This window comes from Sorex fumeus, unplaced genomic scaffold (assembly GCF_029834395.1).
Source record: "Sorex fumeus unplaced genomic scaffold, SorFum_2.1 ptg000122l, whole genome shotgun sequence".
Classification (NCBI taxonomy): domain Eukaryota; kingdom Metazoa; phylum Chordata; class Mammalia; order Eulipotyphla; family Soricidae; genus Sorex; species Sorex fumeus.
Window position 1 is genome coordinate 21,707,310 of NW_026606179.1, and position 22,947 is coordinate 21,730,256.

The following is a 22,947-nucleotide window of genomic DNA, read 5'->3' on the forward strand; positions in this document are numbered from 1 at the left end:
GCCGGCGGCCCCGGAGGCGGGGGGTTGCGCTCGCCCGCGCCCGGGCCCGGCCTCGGGGCTTCGGAGACTAGAAAGTAGGTCGTGGGGGCGGGGCGGGGCGGGAGCGGGGCCGCGCGCGCCCCCGACGGCCGCGAGCCCGGGCGGAGGCCCCGGGGCGCATGCGCACACCTGGGCGGGGCCGCGGCGCGCACGCAGACCCGGGCGGGGCCAGCGCGGGGCACGTCGCGCGGCCCGGGCGGGGGGGTGGGGAGGAAGAGGAGGAGGAGGTCGGCCAGCCAGCACCCGCTCCCTCTCCCTCCCCCTCCGCGCGCTCTTCCTCAGTCGCGGAGCCTGGTGGACGCATGCACAGACACACAACATGCGCGCGCACAGCCTTGCACACGCACACACAGAGCACGCCTCCCACTTCGCGCGGCAAAACAAATGCTTCAGACTTGGGGCTAGTGGTTACAAATTTTATTAATTTGGGGAAGATCGGGGGGGGGGCAGGGAGGTCATCATCATCATTTCCCTCAAATTAAAAAAAAAAAAGAACTGTATAAAAGCTACATACAAAATGTGACATCAGACGACTAAACTTTCCCGACTCAGGGCCAGATTCTGTGGGAGGAAAATACAAGGGTGTCAGTAGGTGGTGGTAGGGGGGCGCCACGAGGGTCTCTGCGCGGGCTCTTGGGCTGGGGCATGTGGACAACTCACCTTCTTGAGCCTCCGCTCCCGGGATGCCTGGGAGTCGGTCTCTGAGTAGGGGGGCGGTGCTGGAGGAGGGTAGTAGTCCTCCTCCTCCTCCTCTTCCTCCTCCCTGTATGGCCTCCGCCGCTTCTCAGCGGCTGGCCCCTTTTTCCTCAAGGCCTCTTCCACTAGGCGCCCATCATAGGGGGGGTCCCGGGACCTGGAGCTGTCGTCCCGGGGGTCGCGGGAGCGGTGGTAGTGGGATCGAAGCTCAGCGTAAGGGCGGTCTCGAGGCTTGAAGTCATAGTGCGGATCCCGAGAGCGTGCAAAGTCCCTGTCGTCATCCCGGTCGTACAGGTCATCGCGGCTGCGGCTTCTGGGGGGTGCATAGGCCCGGCCTCTCCTCCCGGCACTGCTCGGGGGAGACCGACCGGACTCCGCAGAGCCTGGCCTGCCAAAGTCGTCCAGAGCATCCACAGAGTGGGCCCGGGGGCGCCTGGGCCCCTCCCAGTCCCTCCCGGGCCGCTCCATGAGGGGCTCCGGCTCCCTCCGCCGCGGGGAGTGCCGGCCCCATTCCTCATCCAGGATTGGGGTGAGGGCAGGGCCCCTGGAAGGCCGGGACCTCCAGTCGTCTTCGTGGAGGGAGGTGACTTCACTCATGGCTGCAGAGAAATGGGGGGGGGTTGAAGGGCATCACTGACTGCCTGGCAGGGAGTTCCAGGGTCCAGGATGCCACCACTTGGCTCCCGTGTTCCCAGGGGCCCTAGACTTCTCCACGAGTGTTAATATGCAGGTCCTGACCCTCTTTGCTGGCCAGGAGAGGGACAGGGGGGTGGGCCACCTGGACCTGAATTTGCAGCAGATATCTGGTATTGAGGGGACAAGGAGAACCCCAGGGCTTCAACTCACCTCGCTCTATTCGGCCATTGGGAGGGCCAGGTCGCGAAGGGTCGAAGTTGGCCAGTTCCTTCTCCATATAGTACAGGACCCGCATGGAGTCATCATGCTGGCTGGCCTGAATCCTATAGCCGCTGCGGATTTCTAGGGAACAGGACACGGGCAATCAGCTTGGAAGGATAGAGACCGACCGGGTCCCCTCCTCTTACAGGCCCGTCTATAGCTGGTGCTCACCGGAGTTCGCGCTGCTGTCTGTGTCACGAAGCAGGGGCACCTGGGAGCTGTGGCCAACTGGGGGTAGAGGGGAGATGGTGGTCAGCGGCTACCGCCGGGGGCAGTACCCCGCACCTGGCCCCCGCCAGCCCTGAAGCTCCCAGCTCCCCCAGGCCTCACCTGAGCTGTTGCGGTCGAAGTCTCTGGGGTACCTGTATGGTTCCATGGTCATCATGACCGGCGGGGGTGGTGACTTGGCAGGGGAGAGGGCGTAGGCACTGGAGGCGTAGTTGCTCGCGAGGCCTGAAGTGGCTTCTTTGGCGGCATCATAGACTGGGGAGGAAACGACGCACATGTGGCTCCCAGGATAGAGGGTCTGGGCCCTCCCAGCCGCGGCTGTGGGGCTGCCGAGGCATTTGTTTTCTGCACTAGGGGTTACATCAGCTTCACGGAGTCCCACTGCAGTCCGAGGTCCGATCTGTAGTCAGTATGTCCCGTGTGGGTGATGCATGTCCGACACCGGACAAGGTTTCACACGCAGTCCTTGAGCCTGTGCTCCTCCAGAAGGCCAATGGGACCCCTTTTGGGGAACCCCCTGCCAGGGTCCCAGCGCCAGAATCCCTACTGCCGGGGGCAGCCGGGCGCTCAGAAGGGGAGCGTTACTGAGGAAGGGGGACCCCGTTCCTCCTGACTGGCCCCGTGGGGTCTTTCCAGACCCAGATGCACTGGAGATCAGTGTGAAGCAGGAGTGGGGGCCTTGGGGCTTCACATGCCAAGCAGCCACTATCTGGCAGTTCCCAGTGCCAGTCCCAGCCGCACCCCTGCCTTGCCCAGCCCTGCCCCACCCAGTTCAAGGGCAGCTCCATGCTGCTTCCTCCCCAGGCAAGCCTGGAGGCAACAGCAGCCAAGAGCAGGTTGCTTCCTTCCTGGGATGTGGGTAGGAACAGAGGCAGGGAGGAAGGAGATGGGCTAAGAAAGCTCTAGAAGCTCAGTGCCTAGGCATCCCCAGGGAGTCCCTCTCGCTCAGATAATCCCCCATTTGTCTGTCCCTCGCCAGCACAGCAAGTGTGGAAGTGAGCAGTTTCGGGGTGGGGTACAGATAGGACAGGGGTCTGCATTCAGGGACGCGGCATTCATGCCCAGGGGCTGAGCCCTGGGCAGTCTCCCGAGTCCTCCTGACACCCTCGGCAAACACGCCTATGCGGGGTGTGGTGCAGGTGGCAGGGCTCTGAGCTGGCTCTGGCTCGCAGTCACGTCTGACTTGGGCAGCAGCGGGTCAAGGGCCAGCAGGCCGAGAGTGTTTTATGGAGGACAACCCTGCCCCAAGGGCAGGACACCCAGGTCCCCTGGACACAGCCAGGATGGGCTCTGCCACATCCCTGTTGTGCAGAGAAGGGGTCTGAGGTGGGAAGAGTGGCATCTCCTGGGGCTTCCCAGGAGCCCCCTGCCAGGCTCCGCTGCCAGCCAAGCTGCTGGGAGACAGTGTGGCGGACACAGGGGCCAGGATGCCAGGCATTCCGGGAGGACCCGGAGGGGACAGCAGGAAGAGGAGTGTCTCCCACACTGCTAGTTCTGTTCTGCTGCCTATGGTCCCTTCAGGCCTGGCACCCACCAGGAGGTGGGCTGGGGAATTGCGCTGTGTCCTTGGCCCTGTCCACGGGAAAGCAGTGTGTCCTTCCTTCCCGCTGTCGCATGCAGTGGTAATTTGAAAGGGAGCTCCGCCTTCTGCTGAGTAGCACTGTTCATCGATTTGCTCAAGCGGGCACCAGTAACGTCTCCACTGTGGAGCTACTTGTTACTGTTTTTGGCATATCGAATACGCCGCGGGGAGCTTGCTAGTCTCTGCCGTATGGGCGGGTTACTCTTGGTAGCTTGCCAGGCTCTCCGAGAGGGAAGGAAGAATGAAACCCGGGTGGGCCACGTGCAAGGTAAATGCCCTACCCACTGTGCTACTTTTTCTTTTTTTTTTGGTTTTGGTATCAGACTCTGATACTCAGAACTCATTCCAGGCTCAGTGCTCAGGGATCACACCTGGTGGGACTCAGATGGGCTGCTGGGGATGGAACTCGGGTGAGCTGTGTGCACAGCTGAGGGCAAGCGCCCTCCCCACAGGCCTCTCTCCAGGCCCTGAATGCTGTTTTGGGTGATCTGAAGATTTTTCCCTCCATCTCACGTGTAGATGAGACTTCGAGAAGGAAAACTGGCCATCAGTGGAAGCTCGACAAACCAAAGGGGATCAGTCCTCCCCGATGAAGGCATACCCAGGGCCCTACTTTCTCCCCCAGCCACCGATGGGTCGGTCCACCTTCACCTCAGCTGATCTGCCCCTCCCCCCACCCGCCTGGGGCCTCTCCAGGGAAGCCAGGCTAAGGCCGGGGACACTTACGGGCCTTGGGGCAGCAGCACTTCTCGGGGCAGCAGGGGCACCTGACGTAGCAGCAGCAGGTGTGGGGGCAGCACTGGCACCAGCAGATGCTCAGGAGGAGGAAGACGAGGAAGACGGCCAGGGAGACCATGACCACGAAGAGCCAATCTGCAGAGACACGGGAGCAGGCCCTGAAAAGGCCGCCGGGGGTGCCGCGGGGCGTGCAGGGATCCAGCCTCTTAGCTGCTACAGCCCAGGCCCGACCAACTCTCCGGGACAGGCCTACAGGGGCGCGCCCGCACAGGAAAGAAACACCCCCAGCTCCTCTAAGGCAGAGTGGGAGAGACCCGCCACAGTGGCCTCGAGCAGAGACGGGGCTGCCCAGAACCCTGACCCCCACCCCCGAAAAGCACCGCAGCACCAGTCACGGGAGCCCCTGCCTACACCCCAGGCTGCCCCGCCACCCCAAAGCCTGGGGCAGGTGACAGCACGTCATGGGCAGGGTGTGGGGGGTTAGTGGAATCCACGGCAAGCGGTTGTAGGGCAGGGGAGAATAATACTTAGACAAGTGGTAAATGGTGTCGGGGGGACTCCACCCCGGTACCTTCCAAGGGCCCCGCCTGAAAACCAGGTAAGAGCTCGGCTACCCCCGAGGTCCTGCCTGGAGGGACAAAAGAGAGACAGATTATGCTGACAAGGGCCAGCCTGGTGGGTCAGGGGGAGAGTGTGCCTGAGCAGGAGGGTCAGTGGCAACTCCCGCCCCTGCTCCGGCCCACCAAAGGGTGCTCTTTTCTAGAAGGTTCCCACCACTCAGTTCCACCCACTCTCCTGCCGTAGGGGAGACTGCTGCTCAGAATTCCATCCACATCCCAGAGGTTCTGAAGGTCCGGCCTCAGTGGGGGGTGCTCCCATCACTGACACCGTGAGCCAGTCCTGCGGCCTCCCCTGCCCCCAACAAGGCCGGTCTAGGCCAGGAGGCAGGGCAGCCTCAGAGGCAGCATCAGGGGGCAGAACTGTTTCCAATTCCCTTTGAAATCCCAAAGGAAAGGGCTCTCATACGAAATATGATGACAACTTGAGTTGTCTGTTTGGGTGGGTGGGGGCACACCCAGTGCTGCTCTGGGCTCACTCCTGACTCTGTGCTCAGGGATCACTCCTGGTGGATTCAGGGGACCATAGGAGATGCTGGAGATTGAGCCATGTTGGCTGCCTGCAAGGCAAGCCGCTGTTCTATTTCCCCAGCCCCCAACAACAGTTGTCTTTATAGTTTATACTAAGCCATCATAAGATGTCTTTTTTTTTTTTTTTTTTTGGTTTGGTCACAGAGAGGCTGAGGCCTGGGAATGGAAAGGCCCTACCAGCCTCTAAAATTCACAGCATGGTGCTGGTTCTGTGACGCACAAGGGTTCCCTGGGGCGTCTGTGCCCTGACCCTATGGCCCAGCCAGTACCCTCCCTCTGTGCCCTACATGTATGTCTGGAGACACCCCCCACGCCCAACTCTACACCACCCCCTATCCAGAGCTCGTGCACCGGCTACCCCTACCCAAGGCTAGTCTAGCACCCAAGCCAGCAGTTCTCAAAGTGTGGGCGGGTCCACGAGGCCAAAATGGTTTGTGTTTCACCAGTTTCCCGATGTCTGTTCAGCCGGGAAGCACTTCTGGGTGGAAGGCAGCGAATCTTCTACCACAGCTGAGATTTGTATGGGGGAAAGCAGGTCCTGAGCCCAGAACCTGAGAACTGCTGATGCAGACAGAACATCAAACTACGGCAGCCGCGGGGTCACAGTGCACACGGCCTGCACACCACATGCACCACCATCACCTCGGCGCCTGGGGGCCTGGCCCTCATGTGTGCGCATCACACATGCATCGTCTCCTCACACCCCACGTGCAGTGGCAGCGGGGACAGCCAGCAACAGCTCACATATAGCGCACGACACCCAGGACTATATGTGCCGTCCTATACGGCGCAGGGTTGCCGGCAGACACCCCTGCCTGGTCCGGGCAGCGAAGGGCCTCAATGAGGGAAGCAGCCTCCGTGAGGGCCAGCAGGTCGGTCCCAGCGGGGGGAACGGGGAAAGTCCTGTTCGAGGGACTCATGGATGGGTGGTGGCCCAGGGGAGGTGGCCGGCACTGGGTCCAGCCTCCGCTCTTCGACACACACACACCATCCACCCCTCTCACTGCCTGATGCATTGGGTTTTCACCAAACAATGAAGAGTCAAGGAAGGGAGAGAGAGAGAGAGAACCCAATTCTCACGCCTGGCTGAGCTGGAGTGCCCTAAGGCAGCAGGGCCCCTGCCTGGGGTGCTGGGGACAGGTGAGCCCGAGTGACTGGCGGTGCTGAGCAGGAAGCAGAGCAGGTAGCAGAGCCCAGAGAGCCGGAGGGCAGAGGGCAGAGGGCAGGCACAGAGGCCGAAACGCAGCCATTTCCCTTCCCAGGCCCGCAGGGCCTGGCCACTCACCCAGGACGATGAGCTCCGCATAGGCCTCATTGTTGCCCTGGAGGTCCTGGGCCGAGACCACGGAGCAGTAGTACACACCGCTGTCTCCCCAAGCAGTCTGGTCAAAAGTCAGGTCAGCATCTGTGTCAGGAGGACAAAAGGGAGGACACCATGGCGCAGGGGATGGCGGGGAGGCCCTGAGCCCAGCAGGCTGAGCCTCCGGCCACTGGGACGGCAAGTACGGGAACAGGGGTGGGGTCTGCAAGTGGGGGTGTCCACAGCTGACCCCGGCCACACCTCCCCGGGAAGCTCCGGTTTCGGACAGGTGTGCAGAGGTTGAAAACAGGAGCGCCGGGAGCCAGTGGTCTTTGGCTGGCCACAACCTCAGGCTAAATCAGAAGCCCCCAAACTGATTCAGCCTACCACTTCCTTCTCACTGTGCTCCGGTCCCCAAAATCTTCCTTTCCCAACCAAACAAACAGAAAGGGCACATACAGCTGCACCCAAGGCCCCTGCCCACCCCTCATTCCAGCATTGAGAAGGAGGACGGCGTCACCCACTTTGGAAAAAAGACCCGTCTGAACAAGCGTGTCTCAGCAGCAAGGTGGTTTCTGTGATCTTTCCAGCCTAGTGAGCCGGGAGGCTTGCCCCGGAACCGGCACCTGGGAGGCAGAGGCTCGCTCCGGCCCATCTGGACCAGCAACAGTGAACTCCCAGGGCCAGAAGGGCAGAGGCTCCTGAAGAGGCGGGGCCCGGACCCGGGTGAGCAGACAGATAAATAGGTCAGATGCCGGCAACCAGGAGCCACCCAGGTCTGAGAAACCAGCAGTGGGTGCGCGAGCGCCTGGGACCAGGTGCCCACCGCCAGCCCCCACATTCCAGGTCAGGCCCTGGGCTTGGGGACGCGCCTGTCTGCGGCAGCCTGGGGCCAGGAGCCGGCTAATTACCCAGTAATGAAAGTCTTTCAGCACATCCGGTTTCCTCAGCTCCTGGGGCCCTAATTAGTTAAATCCCTTAAGCCATTCATCAAATTGCACAGAAGGGTGAGGACCCACTCGAAAGCAGCCTTACTGCCCAGGAAGGATGGCAGGTAGAGTTGGGTCGGAGGGCATAGCCCAGACTCTTATCTAGAGACCGGCTACGCTCTCTGTTCCCCAGGACTGCAGAAGGCTGGCCCCATCTGCAGTCCCTGCCCATGGGCAACTGGCATCCATGACTGAAGGAAGGAAGGACCCTTCTTCAAGAATCAGACCTCATGTTCTTTCCACCCAGATGCCAAACAGCTTGCCCCTGCCTTGGGCCCCTGGCCCTGCCAGCCTCCTCACTCACCACTGGAACACACACAGGCCTCTCACTTGTTCCTTAATGTTCTGGGCCCACACCTGGCTCTGGGGTCTCCCAGACGTCACGTGCTGGATCCCCCTATTCAGTTAGCGAGGGGTTCAGGGCCCCTTGAAAACCCCACTTCGGCCAGCCTTCCTGCTCCATTGCTTCCACTGTCTGCTCAGCATCTGGGCACTGAGCTATGCTAGAGACAGTCCCTCTACATCAACTCATCGTGACTGCCCGTGTCCTGGGGTCCAGGCCAAAGCACCAGGTTTGCTCTGTGGCCACAGTTCCACCATGCTGGTCTGGGAACCCTGGAGTACAGGGATCCCCGAGGTCGGCTGCTCTCCTTCCACACAGGGGACACTTGCCTCTTTCACGCCATCTCTCACCAGGGTACTGAGGAATGTTCTGGAGGCAACAAGACCCTAAGCCATCCAAGAGAGCAGATGCTGTGGCCGCTCTGATAATTCTGATAATCCGGCTGCTTCTACCCAACAGACTTTATTTATTTATTTATTTATTTTGCTTTTTGGGTCACACCCGGTGATGCACAGGGGTCACTCCTGGCTCTGCACTCAGGAATTATCCCTGGCGGTACTCGGGACCATATGGGATGCTGGGAATCGAACCTGGGTTGGCCGCGTGCAAGGCAAACGCCCTACCCACTGTGCTATCACTCCAGCCCCCCAAACAGACTTTAAAGGAGATTTGCTGAAACAGGAAGCTATGTCACGCTTTTCGTTGTTATGGCAAAATGCTTGGTTTGGCTTAATTTTTAAAGTACATTATTTAGAGTAACTATAATGGGTCTGATCCTGTCATTTAAAATATCTTTTCAGGGGCTCGAGCAATAGCACAGCCAGTAAGACATTTGCCTTGCATGCGGCTGACCCGGGTTTGATTCCCAGCATCCCATATGGTCCCCCGAGCACCACCAAGAGTGATTCCTGAGTGCAAAGCCAGGAGTAATCCCTGAGCATCGCTGGGTGTGGCCCAAAAAGCAAAGAAATAAAATAAAATATCTTTTCAACCTTTTTCCATCTAACTACAGAAACAAGCTCTTACAGGATCTCAGGAGAAATCCCTGCCCTTTGAGGTCAAAAAGGTGACGCTAGGGGGCAAGAGTGATAGGTAGGATGTTTGCCTTGCATGTAGCTGGCCCAGGTTCAATCCCTGGCATCCCATATGGCCCCCTGAGCATGATCAGGAGTGATCCCTGAGTGCAGAGCCAGCAGTAACTCCTGAACATGGCCAGCTGAAGCCACAAAACAAAAAAAGTGAAGCTAAAAAAAAAAATAAATGAGTCTGCCACATGTGGCGGAAAGTGAATCTTCCGCAGAGGAAGAGGGTCCCAGTGCCTGGTGGGAGGTGGTGGCAGTAAAGTTCTGAGATCTGGAAGGTCTCAAATCTGCCTGCTCCAGAGGAGTTGTGAAGGAACTGGGGGCAGAGTCACATTGCTGGTCTGTTTCTGAGTTCCGGTGACACGCTGAGTCCCTCAACTGAATCCCTTTAATCTAAAAACATTCTGACAGGGCTGGCAAGAGAGCAGAGCTGGCCAGGCCCCTGATCTGGACTTAACTCCCAGCACCACATGAGCAATGTGAGCTCTGTCCCTGAGCAATTCTGGGTATGGGACGGCCCCCCCCATCACCATCCCCACACCAAGAATGACCCTGGAGGGGTGACCCAGGTGATCCCCTGGGTGATTCCAAGCACCCTGCACCCAATACTCCAAACCAGTAGGCTGAAAATCACAGGTGGGGTCCAGGACCTCCTGAAAACCACCTGGAGCTACCCCCTCCTCCTCAATAAAAAAAAAAAAAATACAAAATAAACCCCACCTCTCTAACATCCTCTCGCCTCAAAGTTTTCCCACCTGTATCTTCTTTTCTATCTTTTTTCCTCTAGACATAACTCATGCAAATTGACTATAATAAGCCAGAGTGAAAACCAGGGCGAAACTAAATTCCACATTTTGACCTGAGTCTATAATTAGTGTTTGACCTCTGGTCATTCCTCAGATGCCCGTGATCCACTGTTACTCATCAGACACATCCGGCTCCCTGGGAGACGCAGAGAATTTGGGGGATCAGCAAAGGCAACCCCCTGGCTCAGGCGCTTCCCGGCCCTGTCACTTCTGCACGGCCGCCCCGTAACCAGAGCACTAACGTCTGCCAGTGGCTAAGGGGACAGCAGACGCCCAGTCAGGGAAAGACCAACTGGCCAGGAGCTGAATCTGGGCCCCCACAGGCCGGATTTGAGCTCCCTGCGTTTTGTTGTTTGACTGGTGTGATGTTTTCAAAACCCATTGAAAAATAGGACTTTCCGCTTCTTTTGATCAGTTCAGAGGCCTGGGTCCACCTCCTTCCTGCCCGGCGCGCCCTGTCCCTGCCTCAGGACCGACACCGCAGGGGCGGGGTGGGGGGGGTGGGTAGAGGGGGGTGGGTGGTGCGGGACAGCAGGGGGCTGCCACCTCTCCAGGCCTCTGGCTCCTTATCTGCCTTCCCCAGAGGAGGTCTTCAAGCACTGAGGGGGTAGAAACAGCCCCCCCCCAGCTCCCCGCTGTGACCGTGGAGACCCACTCCCCTCCTGCAATAGTCAGCCTTGCTTAGCAACAGCACAGCCACTTCGGAAAAGAGCAGCTCTCTTACTGAGCCTCAGTTGCACCCGCAACACTATGCCAAACCATCACTGGTACCAGACACTCATCAACAGGAATCAGCCGAAAAGGCAGAACTATCCCTCACCCACTTAATGGGGATCTGCCCAAAAAAAACAGAATTTCCCCTGCCTGAAGTCAGTGGAGATAACCACAGAACCAATTAAGGAAAAAGTCACCAGAGAGTGGTATGAGATGATCAGGAAAGCATTCTTAGGGTGTAAAAAGGCCCTGGGAACAAGGGGAGGGGACGCTCTCCTACTTGAGGGGACAGCCCTGACCAGTCCATTTTCTCAGCCTTCTCAGCTTTTCTGAACTCAAATGCTTGCTTGACTTGTGCCGAATAAAGCTTTATACTACATGGCTCATTGTTCTGTGTGGCCTCTCAGATCCCGAATCCTAACAGTAATCCACGCAGGAAGCCCGGGAGGGGGCGCAGGGCCCACCCTGCACCGCGGGGCTCCACCACACACTTTTCTCGTCTTCGAAACTAAGCCTCAGGAAGTGCCTGTGGACAACAGGTTTCCTGATAGGCCACACACACAATGGAGGTTTCCCAGATCACTGCCTGGCACAGCTGCCCAGGTCAAGGCCATTTGCAAGACGCAGGCCCCAAGACAGGACAGGCGCCCCAGGGTCAGGCAGGGCTTGGACTCCGCAGATAGGACGCCTGCCAGCCTTCAAGGGCAGCCTCCGCAGGGAGGCTGTCCTGGCTGGGCCCCTGGGGAAGGAGAGGGGGAAGAACAAGCTGGGTGAGAAGGGAGGGTGGCAGAGCAGGCCGAAGCCCCAAGAAGCCACCTCGGTGGGCTACGACGGCACCAATCTCCAGGCAGAGGCACCTGTCCCAACTCTGGGCAAGCAGGCTGGTCCCTCCCTAACAGGACTGACAGGCTGGCTCCCAGGAAACCTGCCTCTCTCATCTCGACAGAGGGAGCGAAGGATGAGCCACGTGGCCTGGCCCCCCCAGGGTCTACGAGGGGCGACCCTGCCCAAGGAAAAGCTCTAATAGGAAACGCAATCCATCAGCAGAGGCCGCCTTCCTCCCTTGCCCACTGCTGACCACCACTCCTCCCTTCCCCCAACCTTCCCCGGGTCCCAATTCTCCCCCATGCCCGGTGGCAGAAGCTTAAGGGGCCCCCTGTCCACTTCCTCTGGAGCTCCCTGCCCTCTCTGGAACTCTCCACTCTCAGCTTTCTTCAGTTCTCTTCAGACCTGACTCTCTCCACTAGACCCATATCTAGACCCATGTTTTGTTTTGGGTTTTTTTTGGGGGGGGGCATTTTGGATCACACCTGGAGATGCTCAAGAGTTAGTGCTGCTCAAAAGGAGAGAGATAACAAAAGGGAATGCTCTGCCACAGAGGTAGGGTGGGGTGGGGGGATACTGGGATACTAGGGGGTAGGGGATGGGGGGTGGGAGGGATACTGGGATCAGTGGTGGTGGAGAATGGGCACTGGTGGAGGGATGGGTATTCGATCATTGTATAACTGAAACCCAAGCACAATTGTACCTCATGGTGTTTCACTAATAAAAATTTAAGGGGAAAAAAATGAATAAAGCAAGGAATTTAGGCAATAAAAAAAAAAGTTAGTGCTGGCTTCTGCATTCAGGAATTAATTCCTGATGGTGCTCCGGGGACCATATGGGATGCCGAGGGTCAAAACCGAGTCAGGTGCGTTCAAGGCAAATGCCCTCCCCACAGTCCTATCCCTCCAGCCCTAGGCCCACTTTTTTGAGAGTCAGGGTCTCACCTGTCCTGCCCACCACCCTCCCCAGCCTGCAGTGGACACCCATCGACAGAGTGGATAAAGGAATGAATGAATGGCTGGCGTGATGACACAGGACCACGGCCCTCAGGATGGTCCACCCTCTATTTCTAGCTGAGCTAAGCCACTTCTCGGTGCCTCAGTGGTTACCAGGATAAAATGTGGCTCTGAGGGACCTTAAGAAAGGGCTGAATGGGGCTGGAGAGATAGCACAGCAGGCAGGGCGTTTGCCTTTCACGCAGCTGACCCGGGTTCGATTCCCAGCATCCCATATGGTCCCCCGAGCACCACCAGGAGTAATTCCTGAGTGCAAAGCCAGGAGTAACCCCTGTGCATCACCAGGTGTGACCCAAAAAGCAGAAAAAAGAAAGAAAAGAGCCGAAGGGGCTAGAGCAATAGCACAGCAGGTAGGGCGTTTGCCTTGCATGCAGCCGACCCCGGTTCAATTCCCATCATCCCATATGGTCCCCTGAGCACTGCCAGGAGTGATTCCTGAGTGCAGAGCCAGGAATAACCACCGAGCATGGCTGGGTGTGATACCACCCCCCCCCAAAAGAAAGGGCTGAAGCAACTCAAAACACCATCAGCATCTCTGGGGGCCTTCGCCCACACACCTGGATGAGCCATGATTTGGCTAGCTCAGAGACTACAAGGGGCTTTCTTGGATGCCCAGCTCTGCCACCAGCTGTGTGACCCTGTTCCAGTTACTTTACCACTCTGGGCCTCTGTGAAGGAGCTACAATAGAACCTACTGTAACTGTATAGTCTGCTGGGTGGAGCCAGGTAAACTGATTTAAAGCCTGGGACTTGAAGGCCCAGCAAAGTTGTTACTTAGACAAATTGTTTCTTTTGTCTGCTAGTTATGAATCTTCTCCCTCCTCCCCCTCTCCAGTAAAGAGTGGCATCTATCTTGAAGCACTTGATAGTGCTGTACTTATCACCTTCCCCCGGCCCTCACTGGGATGGGAACTGCACAGAGAGAGGAGTGACCCGCTCTGAGTGTACTGTGGGATTCCTAGGGCCTGGGACAGCCCATACAAGCAAAACTGCTCTTGAAATCCTCATGAACTAAAGGAAAAGAGATGGACAGATGGGAGGGGGCTGTCCTTCCTCAGTGCTCTCGGCCATTGGCCCAAGCTTCCAGACAGGAACTCCATCAAGCATGGGGGAGCCAGCACCATGGGGGGAGGGGGGAAGGGGGTGTACCGGCCCGGCCCCTCACACGTACTTCCTGTGATGGTGATCCTACGGCCCTGGTAGTACTCGCCCAGGGTCACGGCGTTGCCCTGCTTGGTGGCCACCACCCGGACCGTGCGCACGCTGTCTTGGCACTCCACATAGGGGTTGTAGCCCGGGTTGTTGGCCGACAGCTGGGCATTGAGCTGGTTGTCCACGCTGGCGGGCGAGAAGGCATCGGCGATGCGGTCTCGGCAGAAAGACTTATACTTCCAGATCACAATGGGTGCTGTGGGGGTCGTGGTCAGCTGGTAGGTGCAGGGCAGGGTCACAGGTTGGAACAGGATCACCACGTGGTAGGGGTCAGACACCGTCACCTGGATGGCTCTGGCAGGGCCTGCGGGCCAGAAGACAGGAATGAAGGGATGACTGAGTGCTGGGGGGGGTGGGGGGGGGAGGGGGATGGGGCTTCCCAGAAGCTGCGGGGTCCCTGGTTTTACAGCCGGATACACGCTTTTCCTAATCCCGTGACGACCGGGAGGGGGCTGGAGAATGAATCAAGACAGTTTCTGAACCCAGGGAGGCTGTGGTGCCAGGCAGCAGGTCACGAGGCCAGATTCCTGAGAAAACCCTGTCCAAACCGCTCCCCTGGCCAGCATGCCTCTGAACTCTCCGGGCCCCCTTCCCCCAAAGGACCTCTCTCTCCCTCTCTCTCTCCCTGCGGGGCCCCCTTCCCCAAAAGGACCTCTCCCTCTCTCTCTCTCCCTGCGGGCCCCCTTCCCCAAAAGGACCTCTCCCTCTCTCTCTCTCCCTGCGGGCCCCCTTCCCCAAAAGGACCTCTCTCTCTCCCTCCGGGCAAGGAAGCCCAACCAGCCACGACAAAGGACAAGGTGACGCCCTGGCGCTGGAGAAACGCCTTCCCAGCCCCTCTGCAAATCTGGGGGCCAATCTTGGAGTTAGCCGGAGCTGCTGATTCGCTCCCGGAGTAACTCGAACCATCTCTCCCTCCCACTCACCCTCCCACCTATCCCCCCCCACCCCCTCACCCAAACGCACCGCAAGTGCTCCGCGAGGAGAAAGTCCTCCCACCCCCACACAAACAAACATTGGATCGGGGGAAAGCTGCCAGCGGAAGATGGTTTCGAACCGAGTCCACAAGTCCACCCTCCCCCCACCTCCACCAGCGCCCCCCTCCGCCCCCTTGCTCAGTCCCTCGCCGGACACCTAATCCCGGGCCCGCCAGGCACGGCGCGGAGTGGGCACACCTCAACCGCGCAGCCACCCGAGGTCTGGGCGCCGTTGCTTCAGCTCTCCTTTCTAGAAAGCGTCCGATCCAGCCCCTCGGGCATCCTCCCCTCTTCACCCCAAGACTCCGAAAGTTTGGGGGTACGCCCGAGGCCGCGCTGCTGCCTCTCCCAGCGACCGGGCGGCCCCTGGCCGCGACAGCACAAAGGGCCCCGCTCCCCTGCCGCTCCCGAGTTGGCGGTCCCTGGAGTCCCACTTCCTCCTACCGCAGAACAAGAGGATGGGGTGGCGGTGTGTGCTGGGAGGGCGCGCCCCACCACCCACCCGGCCGGCCCCCTCGGACGCAGTGGCCGAAACCCCCGTCCCCGGGTCGGGAGTCCCGGCCTCCCGCGCGTCCCCTCCAAGCCCTGCTTGCTGTCCACTCGGGGGCCTGGGCGCATCTTATCCATCCTCCTTCTACAGAGCCCCCCCTCCCCGCCCCGCACCTTGCGGATCAGGCGCCCCAGCCCCCGTACCTGTGCACCAGGTGCAGAGTAAGAGCCCCACGAAGACGAGCGCGCCCCGAGCCCGGGTGCCGGGGCTGGAGTCTGGGATCCCGCCGAGCGCGCCGGCCGCCAGCGCCATCGAGGCCGTCTGGGAGCGTCCGGCGCGCGCGTCCCCTCCCAGGTACCGGGAGGGTCGGGGGCGCGGCGCGCGCCAAGGCCCTGAGGGGTGCGCGCTCCTCCCCTTCCCGCTTGGCGTTTCTCACTCCCGATCCCGGCCCGGCCGGCGCTGGTTCTGAAGTTTGAAAAAGCGGCACCCACACGGCCGGGGGGAACGTGCTTCCAGCCGGCGGGGAGAAACTCGCAGGGCGCGCGGGGTTTCTCCGAGACTCGCCCCCCCGTGCGCCCCGGGGAATGGATCTGCCCAGGTGCAAGGGGTGAGATCGGAGGGCCGGGCTAGAGGGGTGGGCGGCGGGAGGGACGCCTTCTCCGCCCTCCCCGGAAGTGGGCTGACCCAGGTGCACCCCGGCCCCCTGAGGGCCGGAACCAAGTGACCAGCCGCTGGGAGGGCGCCCGCGGCCCTAGGGGGGGATCCCGACCGGGCTCCTCCCGCCCGGGCCCCGCCGAGCGGAGTATGACTCACGGGGACGCCACTGAGACTCGGCTGGGATGAATCACCTGTTGCGGGGGTGGCGCCCGCCGCTCACCTGTTCCCTCCTGCCCACACCCCTCTCCGCAGCCGGCCGATGGACCGGCCTGGGTACACCCTGCGGGGAGGGGCCAGAGCCAGTTCTGGACAAGGAGACGCGGTGCCTGGAGCGTCCGACTTCTCCTGGGCACTCCGGGTTGCTCACGCCCGGGTGGGTGGAGGCCCTGCCGGCCTCTTGGACCTCCCACTTGGGTGATTTAGACCGGGAGGCCCGCCCGAAGGGAAAGCCCGGGAAAAGTTCCCAGGGCACTTGGGCACCTCGCCGCCCGCCGCTTCCAGCCCCGCGCCCTGGCTCCCAGCTCGTGCTTTGGCCTCCCGGGCTCCCCTGGCCGCAGGTCAGGTCTCGGGGAACCGCTTCTTAAAGAGGCCGGAGGAAGGCGCGGAGTCCGGGACCCGTTTTCAGCGTTAAGATTCTCCGGGCCGCAGCCACCTGCGCTCCAGGGCGGGACCAGCTGGACGCGGACCTTCTCGTGCGGCTCTGCTGCCCTCGCGTGGCGCCGAGCGGCACTGCTACCCAGCAACTTTGTCGGAGACTTCTAGGAAGGAGGTCGCAAACGATGCGGAAATGTCGTTTGCAATTATCTCGGTGGTATTCCAAACCCAGACTGTGCCAAGATAATCTTGTGAAAGCTTTACAACAACCAAAGTGTGTGATGGACAACTCTTAAAGTGTAGAGATGGGGGACCGAGCGTTGGCAAGTCACAGCAAGTGCCCTGAGGTCACAGTGCCCCCATTGCGCTCTTGGTACAATTGATTAGTGGATGGTGCAGGTGTGCCTGGTTAATCACAGACTGCTCCAAACCGTGTTGACTTTCCCAGAGGAAACTCAGGATGTTTGCCGTGACCTGGTTGCTCTCAGTCCTCGCCACCTCCCAGTCTTCTGGTTTGCTCAAGGTCAGCTACACTGACCTAGGCATGGCAGAAGTGAGCACCCTCCACTAACCCTTCAAGCCCCTTCTCCCTTTCCCGCTCATGCTCTAAGCTACTCCATCTCCTTCAGAACTTTGAGTGACATCCTCCCTGGCCTTTTTTACAATATCAATTTTTAAATCCTGCTCCCCCTTAAATATTTGTGTGAGCAGGAGCACTTGTACATCTCTGACACTGGTAAAGATCCCAGATACCACATGAGGTCTCCTGAACACTTTCCAGGAGTGCTCTCTAAGCACAAAGGAGAAATCCCTAAACACAGCTGGTGCGGCCCCCAAATTAATCCATATATATATATACATGTGTACATGTATATATATGTATATATATACATGCATATCTAGAGAAAGGTGGGAGACTGTACAGAGATTGAGGTGCTTACTTTGTATGTGGCTGACACGCTCCTAAGTGCACAGTGAGTTGCAAGCCCTGAGCACCTCTGGGTGTGGCTCAAAAGCCAAAAGTATACACTTTTTTATGATGGTAAAATGTACATACCATAACATTTAATCTTGTGTAAGTGTACAATTTGATGATATTAGTTATATTTATGGTGTTGTGGGCTCATTGCCTCTGTTTATAATTAAACTTTTACATCATCCCCAGTGTGAACTTAGTACAAACAAAACAAAATCCCAAGGACTGGAGCAATAGGACCGTAGGTAGGGCGCTTGGCTTGCATGCAGCCAACCTGGGTTTGATCTCTAGCATCCCATATGGTCCCCAAGCACTACCAGGAATGATTCCTGAGTGCAGAGCCAGGAGTAACCCCTGAGCATCGCTGGGTGTGGTTAAAAAAACACACAAAACAAGAAACCACCCCTATCCTACCTGCCCCCAGCACCTGGTAATCCCTATTCTACCCTTCTTTAACTCGCTGTCAAAGTGAACTCACTGCGCACTGATTCTGCTGCAAACTTACTCAGTGTTTTCAATGCCTATCCACCTCACAGTAGAGATCACAATAAACACATCTTTTCCTTTTTATAATAGCTTTTGTGTGTATATACACATTCTGTGTAGTCACTTCTGTCACTGAACACTTACGTCATTGAATACTTGGGTTGCTTCAACTTTTGGGAGATGGTGAATAATGCTGCTGTGAATATTGATGTATGGATACCACCATTCTTCTCATTTGGATGTTATACCTAAGAGTGGGCTAGAGCGATAGCACAGCGGTAGGGCGTTCGCCTTACAAGCGGCCAACATGGCCGACCCAAATTCGATTCCTCCGCCCCTCTCGGAGAGCCCGGCAAGCTACCGGCAAGCTACCGAGAGTATTTGATATGCCAAACACAGTAACAACAAAGTCTCCAATGGAGACGTTACTGGGCCTGCTCAAGCAAATCAACGATCAACGGGAGGGCCTTTACCTTTACCTAAGAGTGGAAGTATCAGGTTATGTGGGAACTAATTAAATTTCGTTTATATATTTATCTCAGAGGATCAAACTCAAGGCCTTCCGAATGCACGGCCTGCAGTCCACCACGGAGTCACCTCCCTGGCCCTGGAACTCTGTTTTTAAAATGGATAAACTTTTCCCATCATTGTGCCTTTCACATTCCCTCCAGCTATGCATGGTGATTCCGATCACTCCACAGCCTTACCAACAGTACCACACTTGGCAATACTCAGGGATTACTCCTGGCTCTGCACTCAGGAATTACTCCTGGCAATACTTGGGGGACCATATGGGATACTGGGAATCAAACACTGCAGCATGCAAGGCAAATGCCCTCCGCACTGTGTTATCGCTCCGCCTCCACTGCCCCCTTTGTTGATACCGGCCATCTGAGTTGGTATGCTGTGGCATTCCATCATGTTTTTCCTTTGCATTTCCCCAGCGAAGAATGATGTGCTTTTCTTTTTACATCCTTAATGGCCATTGACGATTTGCTCGAGCGTCAATGGCCATTAAGGGCTGGAGCGATAGCACAGCGGGTAGGGCGTTCGCCTTACAAGCGGCCAACATGGCCGACCCGAGTTCGATTCCTCCGCCCCTCTCGGAGGGCCCGGCAAGCTACCGAGAGTATTCGATATGCCAGACACAGTAACAACAAAGTCTCCAATGGAGACGTTACTGGGCCCGCTCGAGCAAATGGCCATTGACATATCTTCTTCAGAGAACTGTCATTTCGAACATTCACCTATTTCTAATTGGGTGGTTTGGATTTTTTTTTTTTTTTTTGCTTTTTGGGTCACACCCGGCGATGTTCAGGGGTTACTCCTGGCTCATGCACTCAGGAATAACTCCTGGCGGTGCTCGGGGGACCATATGGGATGCTGGGAATCGAACCTAGGTCGGCCATGTTGGCTGTGTGCAAGGCAAACGCCCTACCTGCTGTGCTATCGCTCCAGCCCCTGGTTTGGATTTTTTATTTTGTTTTTGTTTTTCCATATAATCTGAGTATCACTGCCTTGTCAGATATCTGAGCACATATATTTTCTCCCATTCTGTGAATTTTATTTTCATCTTTTTTATAGTGTCCTTGAATGCTTAATGGTTCTGAATTTGATAAAAATATTCCACAAACGTATTCAATGTGTTCCACTGCCTTTCCCAGCCCTTCAGGTTGATGGTCAACAAAAAGAAGTAATGTAGACTCCCAGATCAAAGTACAGGATTACCCATACGAATGGGTGGTGCAGGTGTCTGGGTGGTGGTATTAGTTATATTCATGACGTACAGTTTCCCCTCCCCACCATACTATATCACAAAAATCTAATTATTCCTATCTCTACAATCCATTAGGATACAAGGGTAATTGAATGAGGTCATTGAATGGTGTGTCCTCAGGCAGCCATGGAATTTGAATGGATTTTATAGAATGGAGCATCCTACTAACCCACATTAGACTTAGTATTGTGAGCAAAAGAAACAAGCAATAAATATTAAGTCACAGAGATCCCAGAATACTTTTGTTTATACAGAGTAACCTAATTTTCCCAGTAACTAATACCCAATTGTAAAGAAGGTCCAAGAGTGCAGGGATTTTGCCAGGATGTTCCTCTCCAAGGTGAGTGCTTATTATTTAGAGATTAAATGAGTGTGTCAGGCACAGGAAGGGAAGTTATTAGGCCCAGATTAAACTGGTAAAAGGTGACTCAGGAGCTGGAGGATAACTCAAAAGCCAGCGCGCGTGCCTGGCATGTACAAGCTGTCAGGTTCAATCCCGGGTTCCACAGGGCCTCCTGAGCACAACTAGGTGCAGCCCTGGTATCCTGCAGCCGGAGAGATTCCCACAAGTACCAACAAAGCAAAATTTTAAAAGTTACACAAGGGGCTGGAGCAATAGCACAGCGGGTAGGGCATTTGCCTTGCACGGGGCCGACCCGGGTTCAATTCCCAGCATCCCATATGGCCCCCCAAGCACTGCCAGGAGTAATTCCTGAGTGCATGAGCCAGGAGTAACCCCTGTACATCGCCGGGTGTGACCCAAAAAGCAAAATAATAATAATAATAATAATAATAATAATAATAATAAATAAAAGTTACACAAGTCTCAACTAACGACAAACAGCTTAGTAAATCTTCAGATAAAGACTTAACAATTTAACAATTTTCACAGATTTTCTTTTACTAAAATATATTTTTTTGGCTTTTTGGGTCACACCAGCGATGCACAGGGGTTACTCCTGGCTCATGCACTCAGGAATTACCCCTGGCGGTGCTCGGGGGACCATATGGGATGCTGGGAATCGAACCCGGGTCGGCCGCATGCAAGGCAAACGCCCTACCCGCTGTGCTATCACTCCAGCCCCTACTAAAATATTTTTTGATAATTCCTTTAGCCATTTGGTTGTAACAAGTAATATAAAACAAATTATTGTGTGCCTACTACAAGGGCAGGCGGCGGCAGGGGGCGGAGTTGGGAAAACAGGGACAATGGTGGAGGGACGGACACTCTGCTGGTGGGATTTGGTGTTGGAATATCAAATGCCCATAACAACTGTATTATGAACAACTTTGTAAAAACCTGGTGTTTAAATAAAGTAAAATATAAAATAAGCCACCACGCTCACGGCTGCTCTCCACATACTTGGGTCAAGCCTCACCCATAAGTGAACCTATTCCTGGCATTCGGGGCCGTGAGACCTCTCATACCTCCCTCCACTAATATTCTAAGAGTAGCACACCACGTTTGATGGGGTTTAAAGCAGAAGGCAACCAATCTTAGGGGGAAATTTTTTTTTACAAATACATATACATTAGCACACAAGACTCAACCTTTAACAACATGTTAGTAATCTCTTATACAAGGGCTTACTGGCTCCTGGGTGAATTAATACAATCTTCACATGCTTTCCTCTAAAAAACCCTTTTGGGATCATTTTCAGTGGATTATTCTTAACAAACAATACAAAATAAATTATTTCAGGTCTGCTTCGGGGCAGGGGTTGGTTTCGGAATGGAAACATTCCAAATACAGTGGTGGGAAGGTGTAATGGTGGTGGTTCAAATATTAAATGTAATCAAATATTGTGAACTACTTTGTAAAAATAAAATAAAATTTAAAAATAAAATAAAATTCAGAAAAATATGGATCAGGCACTGCTCCTCTCCCCATAAAAAAGACACCCCCCACCCAAAAAAAAGAAGTTGGATCAAGAGATGCTTCCAGAATCTGGAACTGACTCAGCTTGGCCTCATTTCCACTCTCCTAACCTCTGTGTTATTCCAAACCCACACTGTGCCAAGAAAATCTTATGAAAGCTTTACAACCACCCAAGTTTGTGATGGACAGTTCTAGTCTCCTTACACAGGGCCCTGCACCCCCATCTCCTGATACAACCAGTCAGGGGGTGGCGTAGCAGACACAGCTGGTTGCAAACAAGTCAGTATTCTCTTTCTTCTGGATACAAAGTCCTGATTTCACGTGGGTCTCCAATAACTCCTACAGTCAAAAGAAGGTTGTACTTCCCAGCTCTGGAGAACATATTCGAATTGGTGAAGCCTATCATGGAGACTGCCTTTTCTTTCAGGGCTTGGCGGGTTATCTGTACATGAGCCATAATGCTAGCCAACCAAGCTTGACTATCTAAGCTCCATTTGGAAATCGTTTCCTTGTTTTCATGTGTTCTGTCCTTTTATTTTCTGGTAAACAACGTTTTATTGATTTACCACTGTTTTACAATATGATGAAAAATTTAGGAGCAATTTTAAATTTATACAGAAAGAAGATTGTTTAGGGTCCAGAGAGACAGCAGAGCTGATAGGGCACTTTCCTTGGGTTTGTTTGTTTGGTTGGTTGGTTGGTTTTTGGCTGAAAAAAATCTGTGCCTTCTGTGAGTTGGGATGGATGACCCCTCCCCCACAGCTCCTCATCCTTCCAGAAGCCCGGGCAGCCACACCCCCACCCCATTGCTGCCACAGTGTAAACTCACTGCCCAGTTAAATATTCTGGATTTTCTGGAGCACTCGGCCACAGAAAATGGAAATGTGCACCCTCTGGTGAGCACAACAAATGAGCTTGTGTGGAGCTATGGCCTTGTCATCACAATGCAGGGGAAGAAAGCTGAAACCAATAGAGGAATTAAAAAGAAATGGGGGTCCACCTCCCCATACTTCTGGAAGTCCTAACAACCACATTCACATTCAAACTCCAAACTCTACAATACTAACAGCACACCAGATTAAATGAAATATAGAAGCCAATGAAGCTCAACTAACAAAAACATTAACATAGAAGGCTTAATTTTCAGCAAGAGCTTAGTAAACCCTCAGACAATAATTTTATGTCAATGGTGAGATTCAACAATTTTTTTTCCTTTTTGGGTCACACCCAGAAATGCTCAGGGGTTACTCCTGGTTTTGCACTCAGGAATTGCTCCTGGCAGTGCTCAGGGGACCATATGGGATGCCGGGGATCGAACCCGGGTCAGTCGCTGCAAGGCAAATGCCCTACTCATTGTGCTATCGCTCCAACCCTGAGATTCAACAATTTAACAAATTTTCTTTTACTGATGTATTTTATTTTTTGATCATTGTATTTAGAGGTAACAAGTAATATAAAATAAATTATTGTGGGCCTGCTGTTTTGGGTCATAGCTGGCA

The 22,947-nt window shown here is 55.6% G+C and overlaps 1 protein-coding gene across 1 annotated transcript; it reads right to left on the reverse strand.

Annotated features, from left to right (window-relative positions):
• Positions 1-443: 443 nt before the first annotated feature.
• Positions 444-15,660, reverse strand: LSR (lipolysis stimulated lipoprotein receptor). Its single transcript, XM_056136485.1, has 9 exons — positions 15,283-15,660; positions 13,575-13,919; positions 6,614-6,733; positions 4,169-4,315; positions 1,963-2,115; positions 1,804-1,860; positions 1,582-1,713; positions 700-1,334; positions 444-600 (listed from the first exon to the last, which is right to left on the reverse strand). The coding sequence occupies exons 1-9, from the start codon at positions 15,389-15,391 to the stop codon at positions 565-567; spliced, it is 1,734 nt and encodes a 577-aa protein (XP_055992460.1). The 5' UTR covers positions 15,392-15,660; the 3' UTR covers positions 444-564.
• Positions 15,661-22,947: the final 7,287 nt, after the last annotated feature.